At 50.5% G+C, this 24,157-nt stretch overlaps 1 protein-coding gene across 4 annotated transcripts in view; it reads left to right on the forward strand.

Moving 5' to 3' along the window:
* Nucleotides 1-24,157, forward strand: part of IL17RD (interleukin 17 receptor D) — a 69,512-nt gene that overhangs the window by 19,284 nt on the left and 26,071 nt on the right. For 2 of the 4 annotated variants that reach the window (XM_002713259.6, XM_089306050.1), the window contains exon 2: nt 22,483-22,540. In XM_002713259.6, coding sequence (XP_002713305.3) covers nt 22,483-22,540 — 58 coding nt within the window. Of the gene's footprint in view, nt 1-22,267; nt 22,287-22,482; nt 22,658-24,157 lie in introns of those variants that run through there. The other 2 variants (XM_089306051.1, XM_017343892.4) reach the window with 2 other exon arrangements.

Here is a 24,157-nt window from a genome sequence, read left to right on the forward strand (position 1 = left end):
GGAAGAGTGGCTGGGGAAGAGCCCAGTCATGCAGAGACCACAAGGCAGCAGGCCTGGAGCTGGAGGGCACCCAGCCTTACCCCCAGGGCCGTGCCCTCTGAAGCTCTGAGTGTAGACAACAGTGATGACAAGATGCCCTGGGAAGGCACTGGGTGGCCTGAAGCCAGCACGTCTTCCTGCAGTAGCGTCTCACTGTTCTGTAGAAGACCTGAGTCCTGCAGGGGCCGTGCAGCTTGTTCCTCTGCGTACCCTCCCCTTGAATGGTGTTTGGTTCTGAACACCTTCCCTGAGCCTTCGCCTAGTCCTGTGGTCTGGTGGTCCCTCTTCCCTGGCCTGAGACCTTGTGGTTCTGTGCCAGCTGAAAGCTGGGTTTGCTGGCTGGTCTTTTATGCCTGTGGGAGACTGCAGGGTTTCCCCCTGTGCCACCTGCTGGTCACTGAGGCAGCAGTCTTGTTCTTCAGTGGCAGGGACCAAACGGCTGTGGTAAGACCAGGAGGGACAGAAATGGAAGCAAAAGTATTGGGGGTCCCTGAAGTCTACCCACTGCTGGGAGCACTTCACCCCCCTTCCCTGGGCTCGTTGAAGTTAGCCAGCCACCACTGCAGAAGGTACTTGGCTCTGGGTGACAGCATTTTTTTTTAAAAAGGTTTATTTCATTTATTTGAAAGGCAGAGCTAGAGAGAAAGAGGGAGAAAGGGAGGGAAAGTGGGAGGGGGAGAGAGAAAGACAGAGACAGAGACAGAGAGAGAATCTTCCATCTACTGGTTTACTCCCCAAATGGCTGTAATGACCAGGCTGGACCAGGCTTAAACCAGGAGGCAGGAGCTACTTCCGGGTCTCCTGAGTGGTTGCAGGGACTCAAGGACCTGAGCCATCTTCTGCTGCTTTTCCAAGTAAATTCTCGGGGAGCTGGATTGGAAGTAGATCAGCTGGGACTCAAACCTGTGCCCATATAGGATGCCAGCATTGCAGGTGGGTGGCTTAACCCACTATGCCACAATGCTGATCCCGATTAACAACATCTTATAGTGGGCTTCCTGTCTGTGGAAACTGAAAAAGGAGATAAAGTACAGGGGCCATTTCTCCCATGCTAAGGTGTCTCCTACCCCTGTAGGTTCAGAAATAATTAGTGCTACTTGTGATGCCCGCGTGCCCATATTGGAGTATCTTGGTTTGAATCCCTGCTCTGCTCACCATTCCAGCTCCTGTTATTGAGCACTTTGGGAAACAGCAGGTGATGGCTCAAGTAGTTGGGTCCCTGCCACCTACATGGCAGGCCCACATCGGGTTTTGATGTGGCCTGGGCCTGACTGTTGGAGACATTTGGGGAGTAAACCAGCAGATGGGAGATCTCTGTCTCCCAGATAAGTAAAATAAATAAATAAACGCTCTGAACAAGTAGCCTGAATGATACGCTATTTTCTAATTTGAGAACATGAAGCTGGCCACTTCCAGAAGGTGCACTCTTCACTCAGGTAACACAGGTGCGTCTTCCACCTGGATGTTGCTGCCCTGGACACAGGGCCCCTATCCCAGTCACTGCAGATCTTTCCGCAGGAGCTAGCCCTGGCTCTGCACTTCGCGGATGCTCTGTGAACAAGGGCGGGACTACCTGAACACAGATACTCAGCTACACACAGTTAGGGCTTTTGGTTAAAGGGATTTCTGTGGGCTCAGCATCTTCCAGGGTTGGGGACTCTTGGAGCCTTCGCTGATCTGTGTTTGCATCGCAGACTCTGATGAAATCACTGGCAGCCTCCAGGACTGCACTGTTACCCCTGGGGAATGTTCCACTGACTCCAGGGAGGCAGTCGGAGGCGCCTCCAGTGCTGGCTCTGTGGATGGAGGGCACCATCTCACCCTCGGGGCACTGAGGAGGATGACTTAGCCTTTGTCTAGATTGTCCAGTAGCTGGGAGGGAGATAAGCTCCTTCCAGGGTTGAGCCAGTTCTGAGCCTTGGCAAACAAAACACTTCACCGGGAGGCACCCCGCCCCCACCCTGTGGAAGGTGGCGGAAGGAAGCAGAGGCTGACAGCCGAGTTAAACAAACTTGAAGGTGGGTCAGATTTTTGACATACCATCTCCCTCTGCCGTACCAGCAGCTGCTGTCTGCTTTGAAAGGGGGCTTAGCTGCTCATATAAACGTTGGTTTGTGATAATGTAAACTATTATTAGGATTATCTTTTTATTCATAATATATGCCTGATTCTCTGCCTACCTTATTTATGCTCTGTTTAAAACACTCATTTACCCCCAGTGCCTGGAGCCCGCCCCCCGCACTTCTGAAGGTGCAGGCAAGCTGGAAGAAGCCTGCTGCGGTCTCCCTGCGGCTCAGGAGGGCTCTGCACTGCCTGTGAGCCTCAGCAAAGCCCATTGGTTAAAAAAATGTATCTGGTTACTTATAAAGTTTTACTTAGAAGCTGGTGTTGTGGCATGGTGGGTTAGGCTGTGGCCTGTGAGGCTGCTGGTTCATGTCCCGGCTGCTCTACTTCTAGTGCAACTCCCTGCTGATCGAGGATGGCCTGAGGACTTGGGTCTCTGTACCACATGGGAGCCCTGGAAGAAGCTCCCAACTCCACTTTAGCCTGGCCCAGCCCTGTTGTGGCCATTTAGAGAGCGAACCAGAGGATGGGAGATCTTCCTCTATTTCTCTGTGTCTTTCCTCTCTCTGTAACTTTTGCCTTTCAAATAAATAATCTTTGAAAAAAGATTCAGTGATTCACTCCCCAGATTACCAATCCAGGAGACTGGCACTCCATCCAGGTCTCCCATACGGATATGCAGGAGTCCAAGCACTTGGGCCATGTTCTGCTGCTTTCCCAGGCACAGAAGTGGAGTGGCTGGGATATGAACTGGTGCCCACACCAGGTGCAGGCTGTGGCCTAACCTGCTGTGCCACAAAGCCAGCCCTTAAAAAAATCCTTATTTTAAAAATGAGAGTTTTTATCCCAAACATGTTTGTTTTTAACGCGGAAATGCTCCGTTCTTACCTGAGATTTTTTTTTTTTTTTTTTTTTTTTGGCTTTCATAGTCTCCAGCTTCCACGACCCCTGTTTCAGCACCATTGCCAGTGAGGCCAATCTGGAAGTTGGAGAGTTTGCTGAGGCTCTGCCTCCCCCCCGCACCCGGGCAGGAAGGACGGGGCTCTGGTTCTGCCGCGGGCGCCCCTGCGTTGTCTGTCAGCCGCGAGCGAACCCGGTGTGCGAGCCAAGAAAAACCAATAACCTTTTCCATTTTTAATAAAATGTCTCTCCCACCCATTGTTTCCCCCTCTGCTCCTCCCCTAAAGAAAGAACAGACTGAGTTTTTCAGCACATCTGGATGCTGTTTTTGTAAAACTCTTACCCTGAATTCCCAGAAGGAATGTATTGGCTCCCAGATTTTCAAGCGAAAAAACAAAAAACCCGGAACTGATGCCTTTGTTGACAAGTCCTGTGCGCTCGTGTTTTAATGGAGCAGTAAAAGGAAGAACTGTGCTGGTCTGAGAATCCTTTGCTGGGCCTGAATGTTGTCCTATAGGCCTCTCTGGAAGTCTTTGAGAGGCGCTAAAAGTTTATGGTCCGTTATTTTTGGTGGGGGTGGGGAAAGGAGGAAGTGGCGCCACGTGTCCCTTTCGGAGATTACTCTGGCTGGTTTCCGACTGTAAGTGTTTGAGCTTGGGATCCTGGGGTGCTCGCAGGCCTGGCTGTTCTGCCTTCCCTCCCACGCACTGCCCTCTTGATGACCACAGCATAGATAGGATCAGATCAAGACGGCCAGGTTGGAGAGCCCAGGGCCTGCAGTGGAAGATGGAGTCCATCTTCCTGTTATCAGACAATGTTTGTTTTCTTCTTAGGTGGTTGAATCTAGGAGCCCCTTGTTGCTTAGGAAATGCTAAATAAAACCCACAGGACTGATCTTCCATCACTGTCAGTCCACTAAGATGTTGACCTGGGGTTCCTGTAGTGTGGGGAGACCTGTGGAAGAGATGAGTGTGGCGCTCTCACAGATGAGACCAAAAGGCATTTGCTGTCTTGGGGAACTTGATTCTGTTCAGACTGGTGACTGCAGCTGTCATTTTCACGCCCTGAAAAACTAGGCTGCTGAGTTACAGTTGTAACTTCGGGAAGCCATCGGTGTGGCGTCTTCAAGGCACGAGAGTCAGCTTCGCTGCTGCCCGGAAAATGTTCATGAATGATAATAACCAGTGTCATGGTCACTGTTTCTCAGAGTCTGACATTGCCTGCACCTGTTAGGGTGTCTGGAAGTGAACTCTGTAATGTTCCACACAGATTATTTTCAAGTTTGCGCTTCAGCTTTCCCCCTACTTTGGGGGAAGAAGGTCTTCTGTCATGAGGCTCAAACCGAGCCACTTGGGCTGACAGTGCTGTGGACGTGTGTCAGTCACGTGGTGGCAATATTGAATAACGAGTGGTCTGAAAATGAACACTTGTCTAGGGCCGTCATGCAGAAACTTCCCTGCTTTCAGCAAAAAGTTTTCCAGAACTGAAGTTTAATTCGATCACCAATAATCTATTGAATGTCGATTGCTCTTTGAGTTCTGGGAAGCAGTCAGGTTTTTTCTAAATGCTACCTATTAGACCAGCTAGTTAGAAGTACTTGGTTTTAGAAAAAAAAATGACCTGATATGAACTAGTAGTTCAGTGTTGGTTGCCTCTACATTTTCTAGATAGAATTGTTTCAGAATTGTAGAGAGATTTTACTATCTTAAAATAATGAATCGGGGGCCAGCACTGTGGCATAGTAAGCTAAGCCTCCACCTGTGGCGTAGGCAACTTACATGGATGCTAATTCGTGTTGTGGCTGCTAATCTTCCAGCTCTCTTCTAGTGGTCTGGGATAGCAGTGGATGATGACCCAGTGCTGGGCCCCTGCATCCACGTTGGAGACTGGAAGAAGCTCCTGGCTCCTGGCTTTGGATTGACCCAGTTCTGGCCATTGCAGCTATTGGAAGATGAACCAGCGGATGGAAGGCCTCTCTGTTTGTCTCTCCCTCTGTCTCTCTGTAACTCTGCCTCTCAAAAACAAAAAACAACAATGGATCAAAAAATATGATAAGAAATATTGAGGTGCTGTGGCTTGGGGTCCCTCCGTTCTTCTCCATACATTGGAGGTTAGAGGGCTGTCCTGGCAGCCTCGGGAGCATGCGGGCGGCTTCGCACAGCGCTGGGCTCTCACGTGCACACAGGGGCCTGACAGAACCAATGGCCTTTTTAGTACAGGGTTTCTTTTTCTTTTCTTTTCTTTTCTTTTCTTTTCTTTTCTTTTTTCTTTTTTCTTTTCTTTTTTTAAGTTTTCAAACATAGGAAACACTATTATTTAGATGGTCCTTTTAATGTTTTCTATTTATCCTGTAAAACCAGCAAGGAACTTGGGAGTTAATATGGAAAAGCTATTTTGTGATTAAAAGAATATATTGATTAGACAAGCAGAGAAGGAGAGAGAGAAGGTGCAAGAGAGCTCCTCTAACCAGTGGTTCATTCTCCAAATTCCCACAATCACTGCGACTGAGCTAGGAACTCAGTAGTGGGTGGCAGGAACTCAGTCACTTGAGGCTCTACAGCTACTCCCAGCGTCTGCCTTAGCTGGATGCAGATATTAAACCCAGGTAGTCTGGTGTGTTACGTGGACTTCTTCACTGAGGGGGAGAGACAAAGAGAAAGGTCTTCCTTCCATTGGTTCACTCCCCAGTTGGCCGCAACGGTTGGAGCTGCGCCAATCTGAAGCCAGGAGCCAGGTGCTTCTTCCGGTCTCCCACGTGGGTGCAGGGGTCCAGGGACTTGGGCCATCTTCTACTGCTTTCCCAGGCCACAGTAGAGAGCTGGACTGGAAGAGGAGCAGCCGGGACTAGTTCCAGTGCCCATATGGGGTGACAGCGCCGCAGGTGGAGGATTAACCTACTGTGCCATGGTGCTGGCCCTTTAAAACTCACTTTATTTATTCGAAAGAGTTAGAGAGAGGGAGGGAGGGAGGTAGGTAGGTAGGTAGGTAGGTCACGGCTGCAGTGGTGAGCTGAGCCAATCAGAAGGTAGGTACAGGGTCCCAAGGGCTTGGGCTATCTTCTACTGCTTTCCCAGATCATAACAGAGAACTGGATTGGAAGTGGAGCAGCCAGGACTCGAACCAGCACCCATATTGGATGCTGACATTGCAGGCCAGGGCTTTAACCTGCTGTGCCATGGAGCCAACCCCGAATGCTCTATTTCTGATCCATCTCACTATGTAGGCACCTGGGAAAGCAACAGAAGATGGACCGAGTACTTGGGTCTCTGCCACCTAAGTGGGAGACCAGGTGCAGTTCCTGGCTCCTAGCTTTGCCCTGGCCCAGCCTCAGCCATTGCAACTGATGAGTGAACCAGCAGACAGTGGACACATTCTCATTCTCTTTGTCTTTGTCTCTATTCTCCTCTCCCTCTGTAACTCTTTCAAATAAATAATTTTTTTCTTTTAAAGAAAAGATAGTTTTCATGTTAAACACATCTGTCTTACATTCTTTTGTCTGTAACCTACTGAATCTTTCTAATATTCTATTTCATTCTCTTTCCTCACTAGTCTCTCTTTTTCAGTCAGTTTTTCCTTTTCAGCCCTAACTATGGATGCTCCTGAGAATCTCAGTTCCTAGCTTTCTGTCATTTTGAGAGGCAGAAACACACACACACACACACACACACACACACACACGGGGAGGGGGAAGAGGGGTGCTCTGATTCACTCCAAATGCCTGTAACATTTGGGGCTGGGCTGGGGCCAGAGCCAGGAGCCAGGAGCTAGGAGCTCAATGCGGTGTCCCCACTTGAGTGACAGAAACTCAATTACTTGACCCTCACTGCTGCCTCCCAGGGTCTGCATCAGCGGGAAATTGGAATCAGGAGCTGCAGCTGAGGCTTGAACCCAGGTTCCCTGAAGTGGGGTGTGGACATCTTGACCACCAGGCCAAATTCCTGCCCCTTCTTTCTATGATTTGTAGACCTCCTGTTCATTGTTTCTATCGCCTTGTCAATGAGCTCATCTGTCCTAAAGGTTCTCTAGCATGACTTCCTACCTCCTAATCCTACATTTCCCCCAAACACCATGGTGTCATGAGAACGTACTCTGTAGCCACCTGACTCTCACTATGTGGATTTTTTTAAAGGTTTATTTATTTGCAAGGAAAAGTTAGAGACAGAGAGAGTGAGATCTTCCATCCACTGGTTTACTTTTCCAAATGGCTGCAACAGCCGGAGCTGGGCCGATCTGAAACCAGGAGCCACGAGCTTCATCTGGGTCTCTCACATGGGTGCAGGGACCCAAGCACTTGGACCATCCTCCACTGCTTTCCCAGGTGCATTCGCAGAGAGCTGGATGGGAAGTGGAGCAGCTGGGACTTGAACCGGTGCCCATATGGCATGCCAACACCGTGGTCTCTATATCCTCAAGACCCTCCTTCCCTGTGTTCTTTTTGGTGCTGTAAGATCACTGTCTCCCAGCTTCCCTCAGCAGTCACCTTGGCATCATATTTGCCATGTCTCAGACTGTCCCTTTATCCTCCCTCTCCCTGGGAGCTGCAGTTTCCCGGTACCCCATCTGCCTGGCTCCAGGCTTCTGCCTTCCTAGTTCTTCCTGCAAATGTGGCCACAACTCCAATTTGTTATTACTACTTAGCTACTGCAGCTTCCCCTTTTCTGATTTTTTTTTTTAATTGTGCAAAATGTGTATAATATAAACCTTACTGGTTTAGTCATCCCTCAGGTGTGCGGTCCATTCGCCTCCATCCATGTCTGGAACCACCTCGTCCCCTTGGACCAAAACTTCACCCCCTTTCAGCAGTAACTTCCCCACTCCTCTGTCTTCCCCTCCCAGCCCCTGGCTGCCACCACGCAACTTCCTGGTTCTACACATTTGACTGCTCAGGTGCATTATGTAAGTGAAACCCATGGGATCTGTCGTCCTGTGCCCACGTCTGAGTTTCGGAGTGGGTCTGTAGTGCTTCTGATCATTAGGGCTTTCGAGGAAGAGTTGGTATAGGCTGTGGAGGAACCACTGCTTCCAGGGGCCCTTCGGTGTTGAGTGAGTTCTGCCTGGGAGCCCGGCGCTGGCTTATCCGGGACGCGGACCCGGAAGGTCAAGGTGTGCGGCACGGGGGAAGATGAGAGAAACGCTTTGGAGACTTCACCTTGGGCCTCCATGGTGCTCCTCTAATTCAGTGTGTGCCGTGAGGGAAGATTGGGTGAAAATTGGAAGCGGATGGTGAGCGGGACTCACCTCCTTCCTGCTTGGAACAACTTCTGTCTGGATTAGGGGCAGAGTCAGGTCTGTGTTGAAAATAAGAGAATATGTTAATGAGACCTTAGCTCCGCTCTGCTCTGCTTTGTCTGTGGCACCTCAATTGCCAACCCACGGCCTTTGACTCACCCTTTAGATTCAGTTCTCTCATTCATTTGGTTCACCCTTAGGGAGAGACAGAGAGCTCCTGGCTGGTTTACTCCCCAGACGTCAGCAGTAGCCAGGGCTGGGCAACATCAGAGCTGGGAGCTGAGAAGTCAGTGTAAGTCTTCCCTGCCTGGCCCACTGCCTCTGCGGCCTGCATCAGGACCCTGTTCCCTGAGCTCTTGTATGCCAAATCCAGCCGTGTGCTGGAAGGACCTCCTTGGGTCCTGCCTGACTCCATGATGCACCATGGGTGAGGCTGAGCCCACTTCCCGTCCCAGCCCCGCGGTGCCTCTCTTTTTAGACCGAGCGGAGGTGCTCAATGATTCCAGAGCTGCCCGAAGCCTGTGTGTCCTGGGTGACGAAAGGCTCTGTGTCATCCCCAGGGAGTTTTGCTGACTGCTCACCATGCGCTGGGCTTGGTTACAGGCGCTTGTGGGTCTCTGTCTGCCCCAAACAGCTTTCTTTCCCTGCCACCCAGCCCGAGGCTCACCCTCACCATGCAGCAAGATGCCCGCCTCTGCTCTGGGGACACTTCTCTCGCCTCTGTTCAGCTACTCTTCTGAAACCCTATTTCACTTGGCACTCAGTTGCATAACTGAACACGTTCGGTGTATAAAGCACAACCTTATCTGCTGTATTTGTAGTTTCACGTCTCTTAGCTTTGTTTTCCAAAATGAATTACAAACACTTGCAGGTAGGGGTCACATTTAGCTTTGTCCCCAGTCACTCAAAATGTTGCCCCCCATGCAAAAGCATACTTAAGGTGCTTGAGACATCTGGTTAATAAATTCTGATGCATTTGCTGAGGTTTCTCATGAATAAATGAGGAGGAGAGAACCTCAGGGTGCAGCTAAATGCTTTTAGGGAGAGCTAAGTTTCTGAGATACGGATCATTCCTTGTCGTTCAGAACTCAGGCTACCCACGTGTTGCGATCCTAATCACAAACTGGAATTTCTAATTTTTAACCAGCAAATTGTTCAGCCTCCTGAGATTGTCCTGTACAATCAGACGTGCACAGTGGTGTTTTCCCAGCAGCCCTGACTCTCTGAAAAGAGCTGGAGGTCTTAGGTTTCCACACAGCCGTAATACGATTACTGGGCAGGAGGGAGGATGTTGTCAGTCACTTCCTGGATTTGCCAGGTTCCCTTTTCACTTTATACAGTTATGTTATTCACATGAGAGTGGCCAACTAATCATAAAATCCTTAAAATTTATGTAATTTACAAGAAACATGCAGGGTAAGTTCTAGTAATCCAGTTACTCTACAGAATAGTGTTTGCGATAGCCACGTGAGTAGTCAGCGGACTGAGAAATCAACACGTGTGCCCTGTGTGCTGAGTAGCCTCATGGATACATCTGTCCTGCTGTATGGCAGGTGACAGGACCAGCACTACGACTGCTCGGTAATGGTGCTTTCCGATAGGAGGAAGTGATGGGTGGTCAGGGCTGGCTGGACTCTTGGAAAGAGTTTGACCTCGTGACCCTGTCACCTTGTGAGTTTCTGGTCCCATGTGTGTTTCTCCCAGAATGTTTTGTATCTGAGGATTTAATTGTCTCTGTGATGCAGGCAACAGAGACCACCTTGAAGAGTCTTTTCAAAGTAAGAGGTGGGGGAGGCTTGGGAGGATTTCCTATTCTTATTTGGACTTAGTTTTGTTGTTTTTTGTCTTGAACTTGTTATATTTCCAGAAATAATGAAGTTCTCCTTAAAAGAAAGCCTATAGTTTGCCTGGAACCTTGAAAATCTACTCTTAGGGCATCTCTGTTTGAGAGGCTGGATATCCCAGCACGTATGGGCAGTTGGGAAAATAGCAGCCTGGGGCTGGTGCCCTCCAGCCCCAGCCTCCCGTCCACCAGGCCTTGTGCATGGGGATGTGCTGGCCTTGGATCTGAGCTCACCTGAAGTCTTGGCTTCACATTGACCCAGCTCCCTGTTCTCAGCGTGAAATCATTTTAGCTGAAATGTTTGGAACTTCCTTTTTTTCTTTTAGTATTTAATCATTCTTTTAAATCTTTTCTAGTAAACACTTCTTCATGCTAGCTTAATGACAAAGTACTGCAGGCTTCTAATTTATTTACACCCTAGAGCTCTGGTTTTGTAAACATTTCTCCATGGGAAGCCCAATGACGGAGACAAGACCTGTTGATTTCTTCCTGTTGACAGGTCAGGAAGAAGATCGTGTGGGACCTTTGCTGGCCTCAGCCCTGCAGGAGAGGGACAGGGACTCACCACCCCCAGGGCCTCCTCGTCAGGGGAGGAAATGTGCTCCTACCCGCTATTCTGTTTGCCAGTCTGCCTCCCAGTGAATTTACTTTGTCCTTGGCCCTCTGTACCAATCCATGCCAGAAATCCTTGCAGAGGGAAAGCAGGGAGACCTTTCGTCCTGGCAATGCTGAAAAACGACCTCTAAGGTGACTAAGTCTTACTCCATCTTTTTTCACCATCCCCCTTCCCCCACAGGGAACATTTATCTCCACCTGAAATCAGTTGCAACAGTGGTCCTTCATTTTTATATCATTCTTTGCTCTCCCTTGCAGAATGACATGCTAGCTCTTCAGGGAAATGAAAACAAAGCTGACTGCTTGTTGGTAAACAGTTATTTCCTGGCCTAAATACATCAGTGTGAGTTGATCGGTGTGTCACTGTGTGCTTGTGTGGTTGCATGTATGTGTCTTAATGGGAATTCCATGTGGTATCCTTGGAAATTAGGAAAGCGAGTCCTCAAGATTTACTGCTTCTAGCTTAAAGGGAGACTGCTGGCTTCTTTCCAAGAAGTGGGGAGACATAAAGTTGTAGGGATCATTAGTGTTGGAATATATCCTTCTGATTGCCCACTATTCTAGAATTAGTTTGGCAAAAGGTAAAAATCACAAGCAGCAGTGAAATTATCTGCCCTTTGAAACTTGTAATGTCCATTGTAATACACCTGTGCAGGGGACCTAGCATCAGGTGAGTCATGGCGTCCTTTGCTGTGTACCAGTTTTGAGGTTTGCATGTGTTTTGCTGGGGCTGGCGGAGCAGCCAGAGCTGGAGATTAGTCCTCATTTTGGAAAGTTGGGGTTTCAAATTAGCCTTCGTAGGGACTCCTGGGTACATATTTCAAAACATGTCCCAACCTAACCTGCTTTTGTGTGTTGACCACAAACACCACACTGCAAAGGCAGTTGAGCAGGAGAGGGGAAATCAGCTGTTTTCTTCATCTCCTGGATACCAGGAATGTTTTCTTCCACATTCAAGGGGGAAAAAAGATGGAATAAGACTTAGTCACCTCAGAGGTCATTTTTCAGTTTGATTCAATGAAACTGACTTGACTGGAGACATGACAGGTCCCCAGAGGTCTGAAAAGTGATAGAGCCCCTCTGCTTACTGTATAAAGGATTGTTGCCACTTTGTAAACTTCATGCATCCCAACATCTCTGAGAAGGTGTTCCATCACTGAGCTGTCACAGATACTGCCTTTAAGGGGTTCAATTAGACAGCATCAGTCCAGTGTTTTATTTAAAACTGGGATCTCCCCTCCAGCCACTTTCCTCCTGAGTTTGAATTTTGTTGTCAGTTGCCAAAGGAAAACCACTCTGTGTCATTCAGCAGACCCGGTGTTAGGTTACCAGGCTGTTGAGGGAAGCGAGACTCTAAGGCTGGCAGATGAGAGGTGCTGGTGGGCTTTCTGGGGTCCAGAAGCCTCCTAAAATACTGTGTGCCAGTGTACATGCCCCAGCTCTCCGTAGATTCCCAAAGGAATATGTGCCTGTGAATAAAAAGCTGAAATACTCTGTTGGGAGGGCTGAGAGGGTGAATGAGAGGACTTTAGTGCATTTTGTTCTGGCAGTGATAATACAAAGGGACTTTTAAAAGTTTGTGGAACAGGCTGGGGTCGGCTTACTAGGCTAATCCTCCACCTTGCGGCGCCGGCACACCGGGTTCTAGTCCCGGTCGGGGCGCTGGATTCTGTCCCGGTTGCCCCTCTTCCAGGCCAGCTCTCTGCTGTGGCCCAGGAGTGCAGTGGAGGATGGCCCAAGTCCTTGGGCCCTGCACCCCATGGGAGACCAGGATAAGTACCTGGCTCCTGCCTTCGGATCAGCGCAGTGTGCCGGCCGCAGCGTGCCGGCCGCGGCGACCATTGGAGGGTGAACCAACGGCAAAAGGAAGACCTTTCTCTCTGTCTCTCTCTCTCACTGTCCACTCTGCCTGTCAAAAAAAAAAAAAGTTTGTGGAATAGCCGGCACTGCTGTGTAGCAGGTAAAGCTGCCGCCTGCAGTCTTGGCACCCCACATGGGTTCCAGTTTGAGTCCTGGCTGCTCCACTTCTGATCCAGCTCTCTGCTATGGCCTGGGAAAGCAATGGAAGATGGGCCAAGTCTTTGGGCCCCTGCACCCACTTGGGAGACCCGGAAAAAGCTCCTGGCTCCTGGCTTCGGATTGGCCCAACTCCAGACATTGTGGTCGTTTGGAGAGTGAACCAGCAGATAGAAGACCTTTCTCTCTCTCTCTCTGCCTCTGCTTCTCCATAACTCTGCCTTTCAAATAAATAAATAAATCTTTAAAAAAAAAAAAGCTTATGGAAAGGAAAACATACGTGGTAGAAAAAAAATGAAATCCATGCGTAGTGTCTTTTAATCGTATGTATTTTCTGTGAATGTCTTGAAGATGTGCGTGCACGGATTTCAATTTCTTTGCATCAGAATTCATTTATTTTTAATTTTCCGTGAACTTCTTGAAGTCCCTTTTCCTGGCAGGGGATGGTGACGGTAGGGGAAGGTGACTGAAGGGCCACTCACACTCAGCCCATTTTCACATCTGAACCATGTTTGTCTGAAGCTTCTGGGTGTAGCTCAGCCCTTCAGCTGCTCCCTGCATTGAGACCATCTCGCGCTGTAGTCCCTGAGCACATGTGGATGCTTCGCAGGGCCCTGGGCTGCGCGTGGCACAGCTGGGGGACTCAGATGTTGGCTGCACGCCTTCGCCTGTGTTCACGTCACCCTAAGCAGTGCAGGCTGGGAACCAGCAGCAGTCAGCAAGTGTGCGGTGTGTGCCTGGCAGAAAGGCTTCAGGAAATCAGCTTTGGAAGCCCGATCGATCTGCAGACTTTTTTATTTCTCTCCAGGTTGCTGCTAGTCCGGGAGACCCAAGACTGCTGAGAACTATTGAGAGTGGTGGGCTGGAGCGGGGGAGAGAAGAAGCTTGTTCACATGCTTGTTAACATTTGAGGGTCTTTGACAAAGGAAGTCTGATGCCCTGCCCCGGTCAGCCAGCAATGCCCCCGCCCCCCCCCGCCCCCCCCCCCCCCCCCCCCCGGCCCCGTTGTGCACAGGAAGTCAGACACTAATGATGTTAGTGAGGGGACAAAGGCGCCCGCCCCGGGAAGGGCCTAATTGCTGTGTCCGGCTCCCTGGCAGCCTGCTTCAAGCCGGAGGGGGCTGGGCAGGATGCTCTAAGTGTTAACACCTGGCTCCTGCACTGCTGACTTCCTGGGTTTTTTTTTTTTTTTTTTTTTTTTTTTTTTCTTTTGTGCTGTGTGTGCTGGCTGGGCGCACACACAGATACAGGAACAGGCACTTACAGACCCAGGCTGTCTCCCGGACATCTCAGGATGTTGCTGTAAGAGAAGTGGCTCCATAAGGAGAGTGCACTTGCTGTGTAGTGTCATGCCTGGGCCAGGGCAGGATGGAGCTCCAAAGGCCTGAGCCGTGACCCCTCTCATCCCAACAACAGTTTGGTGACCGTTCCTTCCTTGCCCCTGTTCCCCACCTCCCGTCCCCAGGAAATCTTCCGAGGGAACGTTTTAGGTGTCTGAACTGGCTTTAGGGTGGATGTCCTGGTCGGGACTGAGAATGCTCCTGGGCTAAGAGGAATGGGGCTGGGAGCCACCTGGGGTCCTGGGGAGACAGACTTGGCAGGATGAGGAGGACAGAGGGGACCCAAGGGGGTCGTGATGTATGTGTGGGTGTCTGTGTATGTGCTACCTGAATCCTCAAATCACTTTGAGGTTTGCATCCCAGGGAAGTGTGCAGACCCAGTTGCAACCCTCTCATTGCCAGGAGGATTCTCCGGATTCTTGGTGGCTTTGAACCTGGGGCCTGAGAACCTGCAGAGGCCCTTGTGTGTCTTAAAGAGCTCTGGGAATGCCTCAGGGTTTGTGAGCCGCATGTCTGGAGAAATTGATTAAGGCCTGTTTTTCACGGATTCTCCAAAGGGGTCTAGAAACCGTTTGCTCTGAACAAAAGGGTCATCAATGATTCAAAGTGAAGACCCCCTGCCTTGGCAGAGGCCCTGCAGGGGTGGGATTAGAGGCAAGGACAAGGCTGCCTTGAACCTGAGCCTGAGTCTGCGGTCCCCCTTGGGCCACCAGTGGCAGGCAAGTTGACAAGGATTCTTGCAGAGAGGGAACAGGTGCATTTTAAAAGGATGCTTGAAGCCTGTCTCCCTCCTAGAGAAAAGGTTGGAAAAAGTCACTTATTTTGAAACGAAGGTCTAATGTCGACTTGCTGTTTCTATTATTTTAAGGAGGTTTTTCTGCCCAAGGCCACCACGGGGACAGACTTCATTGGCTGATGGAAGGGTCCACCCCACTTTCTAGCATGTCCTGTAAGGCCTCGATCAGCCATCCAAACCCAAGAGGGCAGCCTTCTGCGATTTCTTGAAATCCACTTTGAAGGCAGCACGTGTGTAGGGCCTGCCAGGGACCTGCTGGGTGGAGGAGGCTGAGTCCCCATGGCAACGTCCCCACCCCCCACCCCCTCGGTCCTGCAGGCGCGCGTGTGCTGTGAAAGCAGATTCCAGATGTGCGCGGTATTCAGAGACTCGGTCCGGGGCCTCGGAAATGGTATTTGAAGTTGTGCACAATCCGGTGCGCCGCTCTCTGTGTGGTCCCAAGCCTCTTTATTAGTAGCTGTGTTCTGATCCGAACATTTCCTCCTAGCTTAGGCATAACAATCATGTTTAGAGCTGTTACTTTCCCCCCTCCTCTATTTGTCTAATCACTGTTTTGCCCTCTTGGGCTTCTAGAGTGAAGTCTTTCCCAGCTAAGGGAGAGGGAGCTGGTGGCTGATTTGCTGGGTGGGCATTTGGGCGGTGGCTTGTTTGCTTCCTCTTTGTGGCCAGCATTTACAGAAAAGCAGTTAATCTGTGTCTGCGAGCTGTCCGCCTGTGCTCTTTAAACTACAGATGGGCTGACTGTCACCTTCAAGTTGCCAGTGCTCCCACATGCGCTCCTCCTTTGAGTGCCTGGGAGTGGAGCTCTGGCCCTCTGTCCGGAGGCGGGTTTTATAGCTCGCCTTGAACGTTTGCAGAATGGGGGGAAAACCGGAACCAGACTGCCTGTCTGTGAGTCTCAGCCACGGAAGGACACAGAGCCCCAGATCCTCCACAGACTCCCTGCAAAAGACACTTGGCCTGTAGCTTTGTGAAAGGCACGGAGACTGCAGAGCTTTGCTTTTAAACACAGGAAGGCGGTCGGCATGTGCATGTGTGCATGAGTGTGTGTGTGTGTGTGTGTGTGTGTGTGTGTGTGGAGAGCTCTGGGCTTCAGCTGGTGTGTTCCAGCAACAGAGCAGTAAGAAAACGATCCAGTCTGGCATGGAGAAGAGACATTTCCAAACATGTCCAGTTCCACGTAGGCCACTGTCATGTAGAGGAGCGGCTCTCCGAACAACGACTCAGCTGAACATCCTAGCGTTGCCTTCTGTGAGTGGACTGGGGAGAGGACCAGAAGCTTCCATGTAAACGAGAGCCTTGCTTTTGATAAGCAGGACACATGGTAACTTGGCCTGGGTCAGCTCCATGTTACAGCTTAGAAACAATTGTCCCTTCAGCTCTCCTTTGGGGAGCGTGAAATTAGGAACATGTGTGTGCTGATTAGCAGCATGTCAGAGATGAATCATGATTACGGCTTTGGTCTGGTGCACAGACCATGCTCTGGAGTAGTGATTTCCTACCTCCCTGAGCAAATCTCTTTAATTAGCTTAAGATCTCTAGGTCTTTTTGGGCCCGACGTGGTAATTGCTGGTGGGAACCCAGCGGCACCCCCCTGGAGCTGGTGCGCTCCCGCCCCGAGGCAGACTGCTGGCATCCTGCGTGGCTGAACTGGGTTGCATCTCCATGATGTGTGCGAGGGAACAGCTCCCGCGAATGTGCAGGGAATATCTTGAACAGATCCAGGCCCAGGCTGGCTCAGTGATTTATTTACCTCATGTTTGGGGTTCACCAGCATTCCCCTCGGCTTACATCACCTGGGGCGCCGCTGCCTTTGCTGACTTGTTGTTGTTGTGAAAAGTTTGAACTGAAGTGAGTGGGACCTGTCTCTGGTTACGAAACCGCCTGAACCAGCACAGAAATCAAAAGACCCCACGTTGAGCCACCTCTTGCCCTTCCCACGAGTCTCGGTTCACAGGCACAAGTGTTAGTTCCCGCGGCAGATTTTAAGCCTGGTAGCCCTGGCTTTTTTTCTTTTTAATCTCATTGACACACTGGAAACCCAAGATGGGGAACATTTTATGGCAAACAGAAAGTCTGAGTTGGCCTTAGTTTTGCATCGTTATTAGGTGCACCTTTAAAACCTCGTCCTCTCTGTTGTTTCTGCACAGTGTTCTTACTTAAATTCTCACCCAGACCCTGGTCATCACCAGCTTTCCGAACACTCCCTAACTGATCTGAATGCCTCCCCGTTTGGCCTGCCTGCCAGTGGAAGGGGTGCTGCTGGTGGTGCTATATTTAGCACAGTCCTCAAAATGCAGTTTTTCCAAAATGGCAGTTAAGCTCCTTCGGAACGTGATTAGAAGTGTTGCTGTGGGAAGTTGGTGCCTTTAAGGGGTTTAGAATCCCCAGGCGCCCCTTTGGGGAACCCTGGGGGCTGCTCCTGGCTGTTCAGTGTATGATCCTGCCCGTGGCTGGCTTGGTGACATCTTGCTTCACGCCATATGGCTGGAGCATGGTGAGGGGCTCATTTTATTCCTTTATGGCACTTAAGGGCTACCTCCCCCTCCTTCCTGAGTCAAAGATGTTTTCTCCATTACAAATGTTCCCATTTGCTGCTTCCGGGTCTGCTTACTGCAGAGCGCTGACCAAAGGAATTTCAGAGCAGAGCTCCAGGCTTCAAGACTTGCTTCTTAGGTGCTTTGGAACAAATTAAAAGCTACCCGTTAGTGCAGCCAATGGGGGTGGTTAATTAACTAAGAATGCGGCACCCTGAGGCCACAGCTTTGGCATTTATGGTTTTTCAGTAACAGGCAACAAATACGTCTTTTTCATTGTCAGCTCATTAAATATCAAAACGGCATAGTAGCTGTAAGCATGGGATTATCTCCTGAAACACAGTTCCCAGCTGCGGACCAGCCTCATATGTGCGCCTATCTGTTTCCTCTTCGTATAGGCCTGGGTTCTGAGCCCACAAGTCACTGTGTAACACCTAGAAAGGTGTCACTGGTTCTAATCCTGCATTCATTTATTCGGACAGGAAACTAATCATTGTCCAGGGCTGACGACGGTATTTGCCAATCCCAGGACTGCAGGCAGGGGTTATGGAGGCCATGGGGACTCTTCTAATCCAACTTGTGTCATTGTCAGAGGTGGGGTTCCTGGGGACCCCCCCCCGCCCCAGTTCCCGCCATGACTTTGCCCTGGCCTGGTTTTCCACCCCGTCTCCCACAGTCCTCCAGGGTTCTGCTGCAGACAGCATTTGGACAGTGCAGCTCCTGCGAGCGTTCCCACCTTCCAGGTGTGTCCTCTGGGATCAGGTAGGCAGGAGACTTCTCAGCAACAATACCGTGAACATTTCTGAATCAGGTGCTGCGTTGAATAGATCCTCATGATGCAGAGGAGTCTTCAAAAAGTTCACGAAAAATGTGTATGATGGGGGCCGACGCTGTGGCGTAGTAGGTTAAGCCTCTACCCGTGGCAGCAGCATCACATCTGGGCACCAGTGTGAGTCCCAGCTGTACCACGTCCAGTCCAGCTCCCTGCGATACAAGTAAGAATCAGGGGCAAAAGTAGCTGTGACTCTGCCTTTTAAATAAGTAATTCTTTAAAGATTATTTATTTATTTATTTGAAAGGCAGAGTTACAGAGAGACAGAGAGGTCTTCCATCCACTGGTTCACTCCCCAAATGGCCACCATGGCCAGAGCTGGGCCCATCTGAAGCCAGGAGCCAGGAGCTCCTTCCGGGCCTCCCACATGGGTGCAGGGGCCCACGCGCTTGGGCCATCTTCCACTGCTTTCCCAGGACATAACAGAGAGCTGGATTGGAAGTGGAGTACATGGGACTTGAACTGGCGCCCATATGGGATGTTGGTACTACAGACGGCAGCTTTACCCGCTGTGCCACAGCACCGGCCCCATCAAATAAATAAATATTTTTTAAAAGTTCATGAAAAGGTACATGTTGTGAAAAAACTGCATGGATTTCCATTTTTTTGCACCCAAATAAACATCTTTTAGTGTCATTCTCCTTGAGCTTTTTGAAGTGCCTCCTGTATAATAACTTCCCACCAATGCAGGAGCTGCAAATGGCACAACTTTATTATTTTATAGTTCTGGAGGGCAGAACTGCGCAGTGAGCCCTAAGCTTTTGGGGACTGCCTGCATTCTTTGGCCCTTTAGCCCTCTCTTCCTCCACCTGCACTCAAAACCAGTAGTGTAGCATCTTCAAATCTTTATCTTTCCTCTACTGTCCCTCACCCACTCCTGTGTCTTCCAAACAGATTAAAAAACAAAACAGCATAGTCCCAGGTTCCAGTGACTAGGTGTGGGCATTCATCTACCGTGAAGTGTGGCGAGCACAGTAGCGCATGTGGCGTGGGCTAGCCTCGGCACACCGTTTTTAAGCTGATTTCTGGAGCAGCGAAAGCATCTTTGGGGGTTAGCGGAGGACAGCCAGGTAGCAGCGTGCTGGAACACTTCCGGGTGAAAGCTCTTCACGGTGCCCGGAAGGTCTGGTGCCGGGGCTGCTGTCCCCTGCTTCTGGGTTCTGTGACCAGGCTTGGGTGCTCACAGGGTCCCATGGCGAATGGCTTTCTGTGGAAAGGGAATTACCACTTGGCATCCTCGTCCACGGAAGTGCTGAGCTAGTCACGCTGTGGCAAGTGAGTATGCAGGCCCCGAGCACTGTGTGGCTGGGACTAGGCTGGGTGGGCAGGGCGTTGGGGAAGCAGGATGTGGGGAGTAGACGTGGCTTCCTGTGTGAGGAGATGAGAGGAGAAGGGATTTCTGGGACCTCGGGAGGGCCTGGGAACGTGTGCTGAGCAGTGGCAGTGCCTGGTGGGGATTTGAGTGTAGAGGAAGGAGTGGCTGGGCAGCTGGGCAGAGGCCATACCAGCAGTGGTCCAGGAGGGCCTGCAGCCAGCGACAGACTGCGGGGAGGGGAGAGCAGAGATGTGTGTTTGGAGCTCAAGGTGGCAGCCAAGGGTCTGGTTGGTAGCTGGTCTAACCCCAAAGAGCTTAGGCCCACGTGAAATGCTCACTGGGTGTTGAGTGGAAGCCACATGCAGATCTCATTGGTTCCGTGAAGAGCTCCGCACCTGTTGCAGGAACTTATTTGGAGGGATTTAGGTTCTTGCATGCATGAGGTAGCACATCTCACTGTCTTGGGCTTCTTGCCACAACACATTGGCCATTGTGCGTGCCCGCTCAATACCTGCTAAAAACATGTTGCAACAGAAACTGAGGGAAAGCCGACACAAGAAATGGAGGGTAAACAGGAACGGGGGGAAGAGCTGACCAAGTCCCATAAGGCAAGTGACTGATGGGTCAGCAGAGTGCCTGCGCCCCTGGAGTGGGATGTGTTTCCTTTCTGAAATGTGCCGCCTCTATGTGGCTTCATGTGGCCCTCCGCAAGCCCCCTCCCAACGCAGAGCTGGGAGACTCAGACCTGTGGAGCAGCGTGGTTTGCCCTTGGTCACCAGCTGGAGGGAGGCAGGATTGAGGTACTTACTGGTTTCCTCCACAGTTCTGGCCCAGTCACTCTTCCCGCCTTCAAGCTGCTGCATGTCAGCCTTGCCCTTCCTTCATCCCTGCCAGGTGCCACCTTATGGCATTTCGTGTGCTGGGCCCTTATTTCTGGCTGGTGTCGCCACCCTAACTACATAGATCTCGTTTGGCCATTGATGCTGGGGGCTCGTGGAGACCCAGGATGTTGTTGGAGACTTGTCTGGATGCCTTGAACGTGATCCAGGTATCCAGTTAACTCTTCTTTGAAAGTCCGAGCACCATGCCACTTCATTCCCTGAGCATAATGTCATTCCTAGCATAATGCCTAGAGAATGAGTGGGTTTCTGTTCCCGGGGTTTGTAAGGGAGGAAGAGGGTGTGGTTAGGGTGTTTTGAGCTTTGGTCTTGGGCATTACCAAAGGGTTGTAGGGGGTGGGACTGCCTCCTTCATGGTCTCTGCTGCGTGGGTGTCCATCATCCAGAGGGTGGGGAGCTTCTGTAGCGCAGACCATGACTTAGTCCCTAAGGAGTCATGGGCACTCTTCAGAGTCTCAAAAGGGGGCGGCGTTGTGGTGTAGCAGATTAAGCCGCTGCCTGCATTGCTGCATTCTATCTGGGCACCTGTTTGAGTCCCGGCTGCTCCACTTCTGATCCAGCTCCCTACCATGTGCCTGGGAAAGCAGTGGCAGATGGCCCAAGTGCTTTGGGCCCCTGCACCCACGTGAAAGATCCGGATGAGCTCTTGCCTTTGGCCTAGCCCAGGCCATTTTGGCTCTTTGGGGAGTGAACCAGCACATGGAAAATCTCTCTTTCTCTAACTCTGCCTTCCAGATAAAATAAATCTGCTTTTTAAAGAGTCTGATAAGGTAGCAATCCTTTCCAAAGTATTTCTGTCCAGGTGAGGCGTTCTGGAATTTTGTGTATGTAGGAAGAGAAGGCAGAAGAAAGCTGGAGGAGGGGGTGAGCTGTGAAGAAGGAGCTCCAGTGGATCAGGGGCTGGGCTGCTTCGTCCTCACTTCAGAACGGGGAGGGAGTGTGTGTGTCCAGCCCTTTGTGCACAGCTGTGCTTTCCCAAGGTCCGTGTCCATCTGAGCTCGGGGATCCAGTTGCAGTGGGCGTGCCTGGCCTCAGACTGAGCAGCACAAACATGCCTGGAGCATATGGCTGGGCTGGCGCTGTGGCCTGAAACCCCGGGCCCCTTCCCTTCTGAGTGTTCCGCACATCATGTCTCCGTGTAACGACTGCCCATTAAAGACCAAGCATCCTCCTTGCTGAACGGAAACTTCAGCTGTGTGGTTAGAGGATTTTTCCCATCACGTAGCCTTTCTAAATTAACATATTTTGGAGGGTTCTGCAATTAACACTGGACGGCACATTTGCAGGTTGTTAGAGAGGCAGTTAAACCCGAGTGGGCAGACGTGTAGCTCCTCTTTCCCATGATGGATAAGTGGTGGGTTAGGGGAAGGCGGGGTCACCGGGAGGGTTCCGGCGTTCCCTCCGCGGACACTGTAATTAAGGCGGGAAGTCTGGAGGAGTTGTTAGCCCTGCTATTAGTAGTGCAGATGGCTGATGGCCACAGCAGCCAGAGCTAGGAGGTAGAGCTCTGAAAGTCTTTCTAAGTTTGCTTTTATGACCCACCCTGTGTATTCCAAGCATAGGTGCGGATGCAGGGAAGAATTTTCTCATTAAAAGTAACGGCTTATTCCCATACTCATTCCCGGTCTTGGAAGGAGAAACTGCTTTCCTTAGACTTGAGGAATTGCCTATCTGTCGTGGTTTAATAGAGCTTTCCGATGAGAGCGTCTGGTAAGCGAATTTTACAGCCAATCAGTGTTCAAAGCAGATCCGGCTGGAAGGGCTCCAGCTGGCAGCTTTTGGTCTTCCTTCCAATTTTGCTGTTAATGAATTATTTAACCCCTCAGCACAGAGCAGCCCGCTCCTGTCGTCTTAGGGGGAAGTGAGTGAACATGACCGCCCTGCCCGGGCAGTTGGGAATCTCCTGGGCCAGTGGAAAGAGGAGAGGCAAAGCTCGGGGACCGGCATGAGCCTGAGTCACTGTGGGGCCTGCGTGGGTTGAGACCCCGACCCCGTGGGGTCTGTGCTGGGAGAGGAACTTGGCCGCCTCCACCTCACGTTCTCTTGTTTTCCCACAGGGAGTGGGGCCGGCCAGCAGGAGCAGCGGGCTGCACAACCTCACCTTCAGATACGACAGTAAGTGCCTGGCTTGCCCACGAAGACTGCAAGGGTACTTCGTCGGGCCTCATCCCGGATCCTGTAGGTCCTGCAGGGGGAGGAATTTTCTGAACCTGTTTGGCTTTCTCAAGAGAGGTGAGGCAGCTCAGGCTTCAGCGAAGCCCTTTGAGGATTTAGAACTGGCACGGGTCAAGGGCCTTCCATGGTGCTCTGCAAAGCCATGCACAGAGACCTTCCCTAGATTCCATTGCACGTGCCAGGAGGGCTCAGCAGGGAGGGTGGGGTCAGGTGGAGACAGGGGAGTGAAGCTGCCCAAGTGCAAGGGAATGGTGGGGACCGTGGCAAACTGGATCGCCTGTGTCTGGTCTGAGCGGAGCCCTGGCTTTTGGATTCCAGCTCACTGTGGCCTTGAGAAATTCCCACTGAGTGTAGCCAGATGTGATTTCCAAGAATAGCAGGAAATTTACATTTTTTCATATGAGCAGTTATTTGAAAATGTTTATAAGCCCAGAGTGGGCCAAGTGAATCTGTGTCCCAGACTGGCCCAGGGGTCTCCAACTGGCCATCTCTGACTTGGTCTGAGTTCTGAGACCCCCGTCCCCTACCCCCACCCCACCCCAAGTTCCATACCTGTCAGCTGTAGTGAGCTGTGGTAGGTGATTGGACTTAGCCAAGCTTCAGGTTTTTTAATATAAAATATACAGATTGCTTTTCTTCTCCTAGCATTGTTTTGAGGCTTTAACGAAGTCATGCTTTTCACTGCTGAACTTGGTGGCTGGCCTGCAGTGTATCCTCAGTTATTGCTGTCTATTATTGTAGAAACCAGGTCAACTGGGGTGAAAACAAGCACTTTTTTTTTAACCGCTTTTCTCAAGAACTGTGACTTTTTCTGGCTGAATTGTTTCCCGAGGACAGCGTGGCAGCCCTTTTTCTGAGGACGCATATAGGATCCCCTCTAAACAGCTGTGTTCCTTCATAAGCAGGTAGTTGTATAGGACTGTGAGTATTTTAGCCTTAGGAACTGTGATTTAGGTGCAAAAATGACCAGAGGGAGCTGGACTCCTACGTATCTGATTCATCTCTCGGAGAAAGTTATGAATCCGCATAAAGAAGGGGCTTAGCTCACACTGAGGCCTCTGGAGTAATCACTGAGGTTGTGGATGCAGTCAAACAATGTCAGGATACAAACATGTGTGTCAAATCCCTGCCCACAGTTGCTGGCACGGGTGTTTGAAGTCACCAAGGAGAGATTCCACATGCAACTCAGACATTTCATGTTAGTGGCATGTGCTTTTTCTGGGTAAATGCTGGGATGGTAATGAGAGATTTGCAAGTCCATGATACTCGATTCAGTTAAGTAAAGACATGTGTAAGGCATCTTTCTTTGAGTAAGGAAGTTAATTTCTAATACATGCTCTTGGTCCTGGCACATCTTGTATTACATTCGAGAGTTCAAAATTTTCCGGTCAGCTGCAAACAAGAATTTTCCTTTCTAATTTAATATGGGTTTGGTGAAAAGGATCTATACCTGTAAAACGTGTTGTCTTCAGGATGCTAACTATTTGGCCCATGGGCCTGTGCCTGTCCCTTAGTCATTAGTTTCTTTTTAATCCTTGAACATGTAATTAGAATTTA

The sequence above is a fragment of the Oryctolagus cuniculus genome, chromosome 10, assembly GCF_051225735.1.
Source record: "Oryctolagus cuniculus isolate XC-2025 breed Fujian yellow rabbit chromosome 10, ASM5122573v1, whole genome shotgun sequence".
In the NCBI taxonomy this organism is placed as follows: Eukaryota; Metazoa; Chordata; class Mammalia; order Lagomorpha; family Leporidae; genus Oryctolagus; species Oryctolagus cuniculus.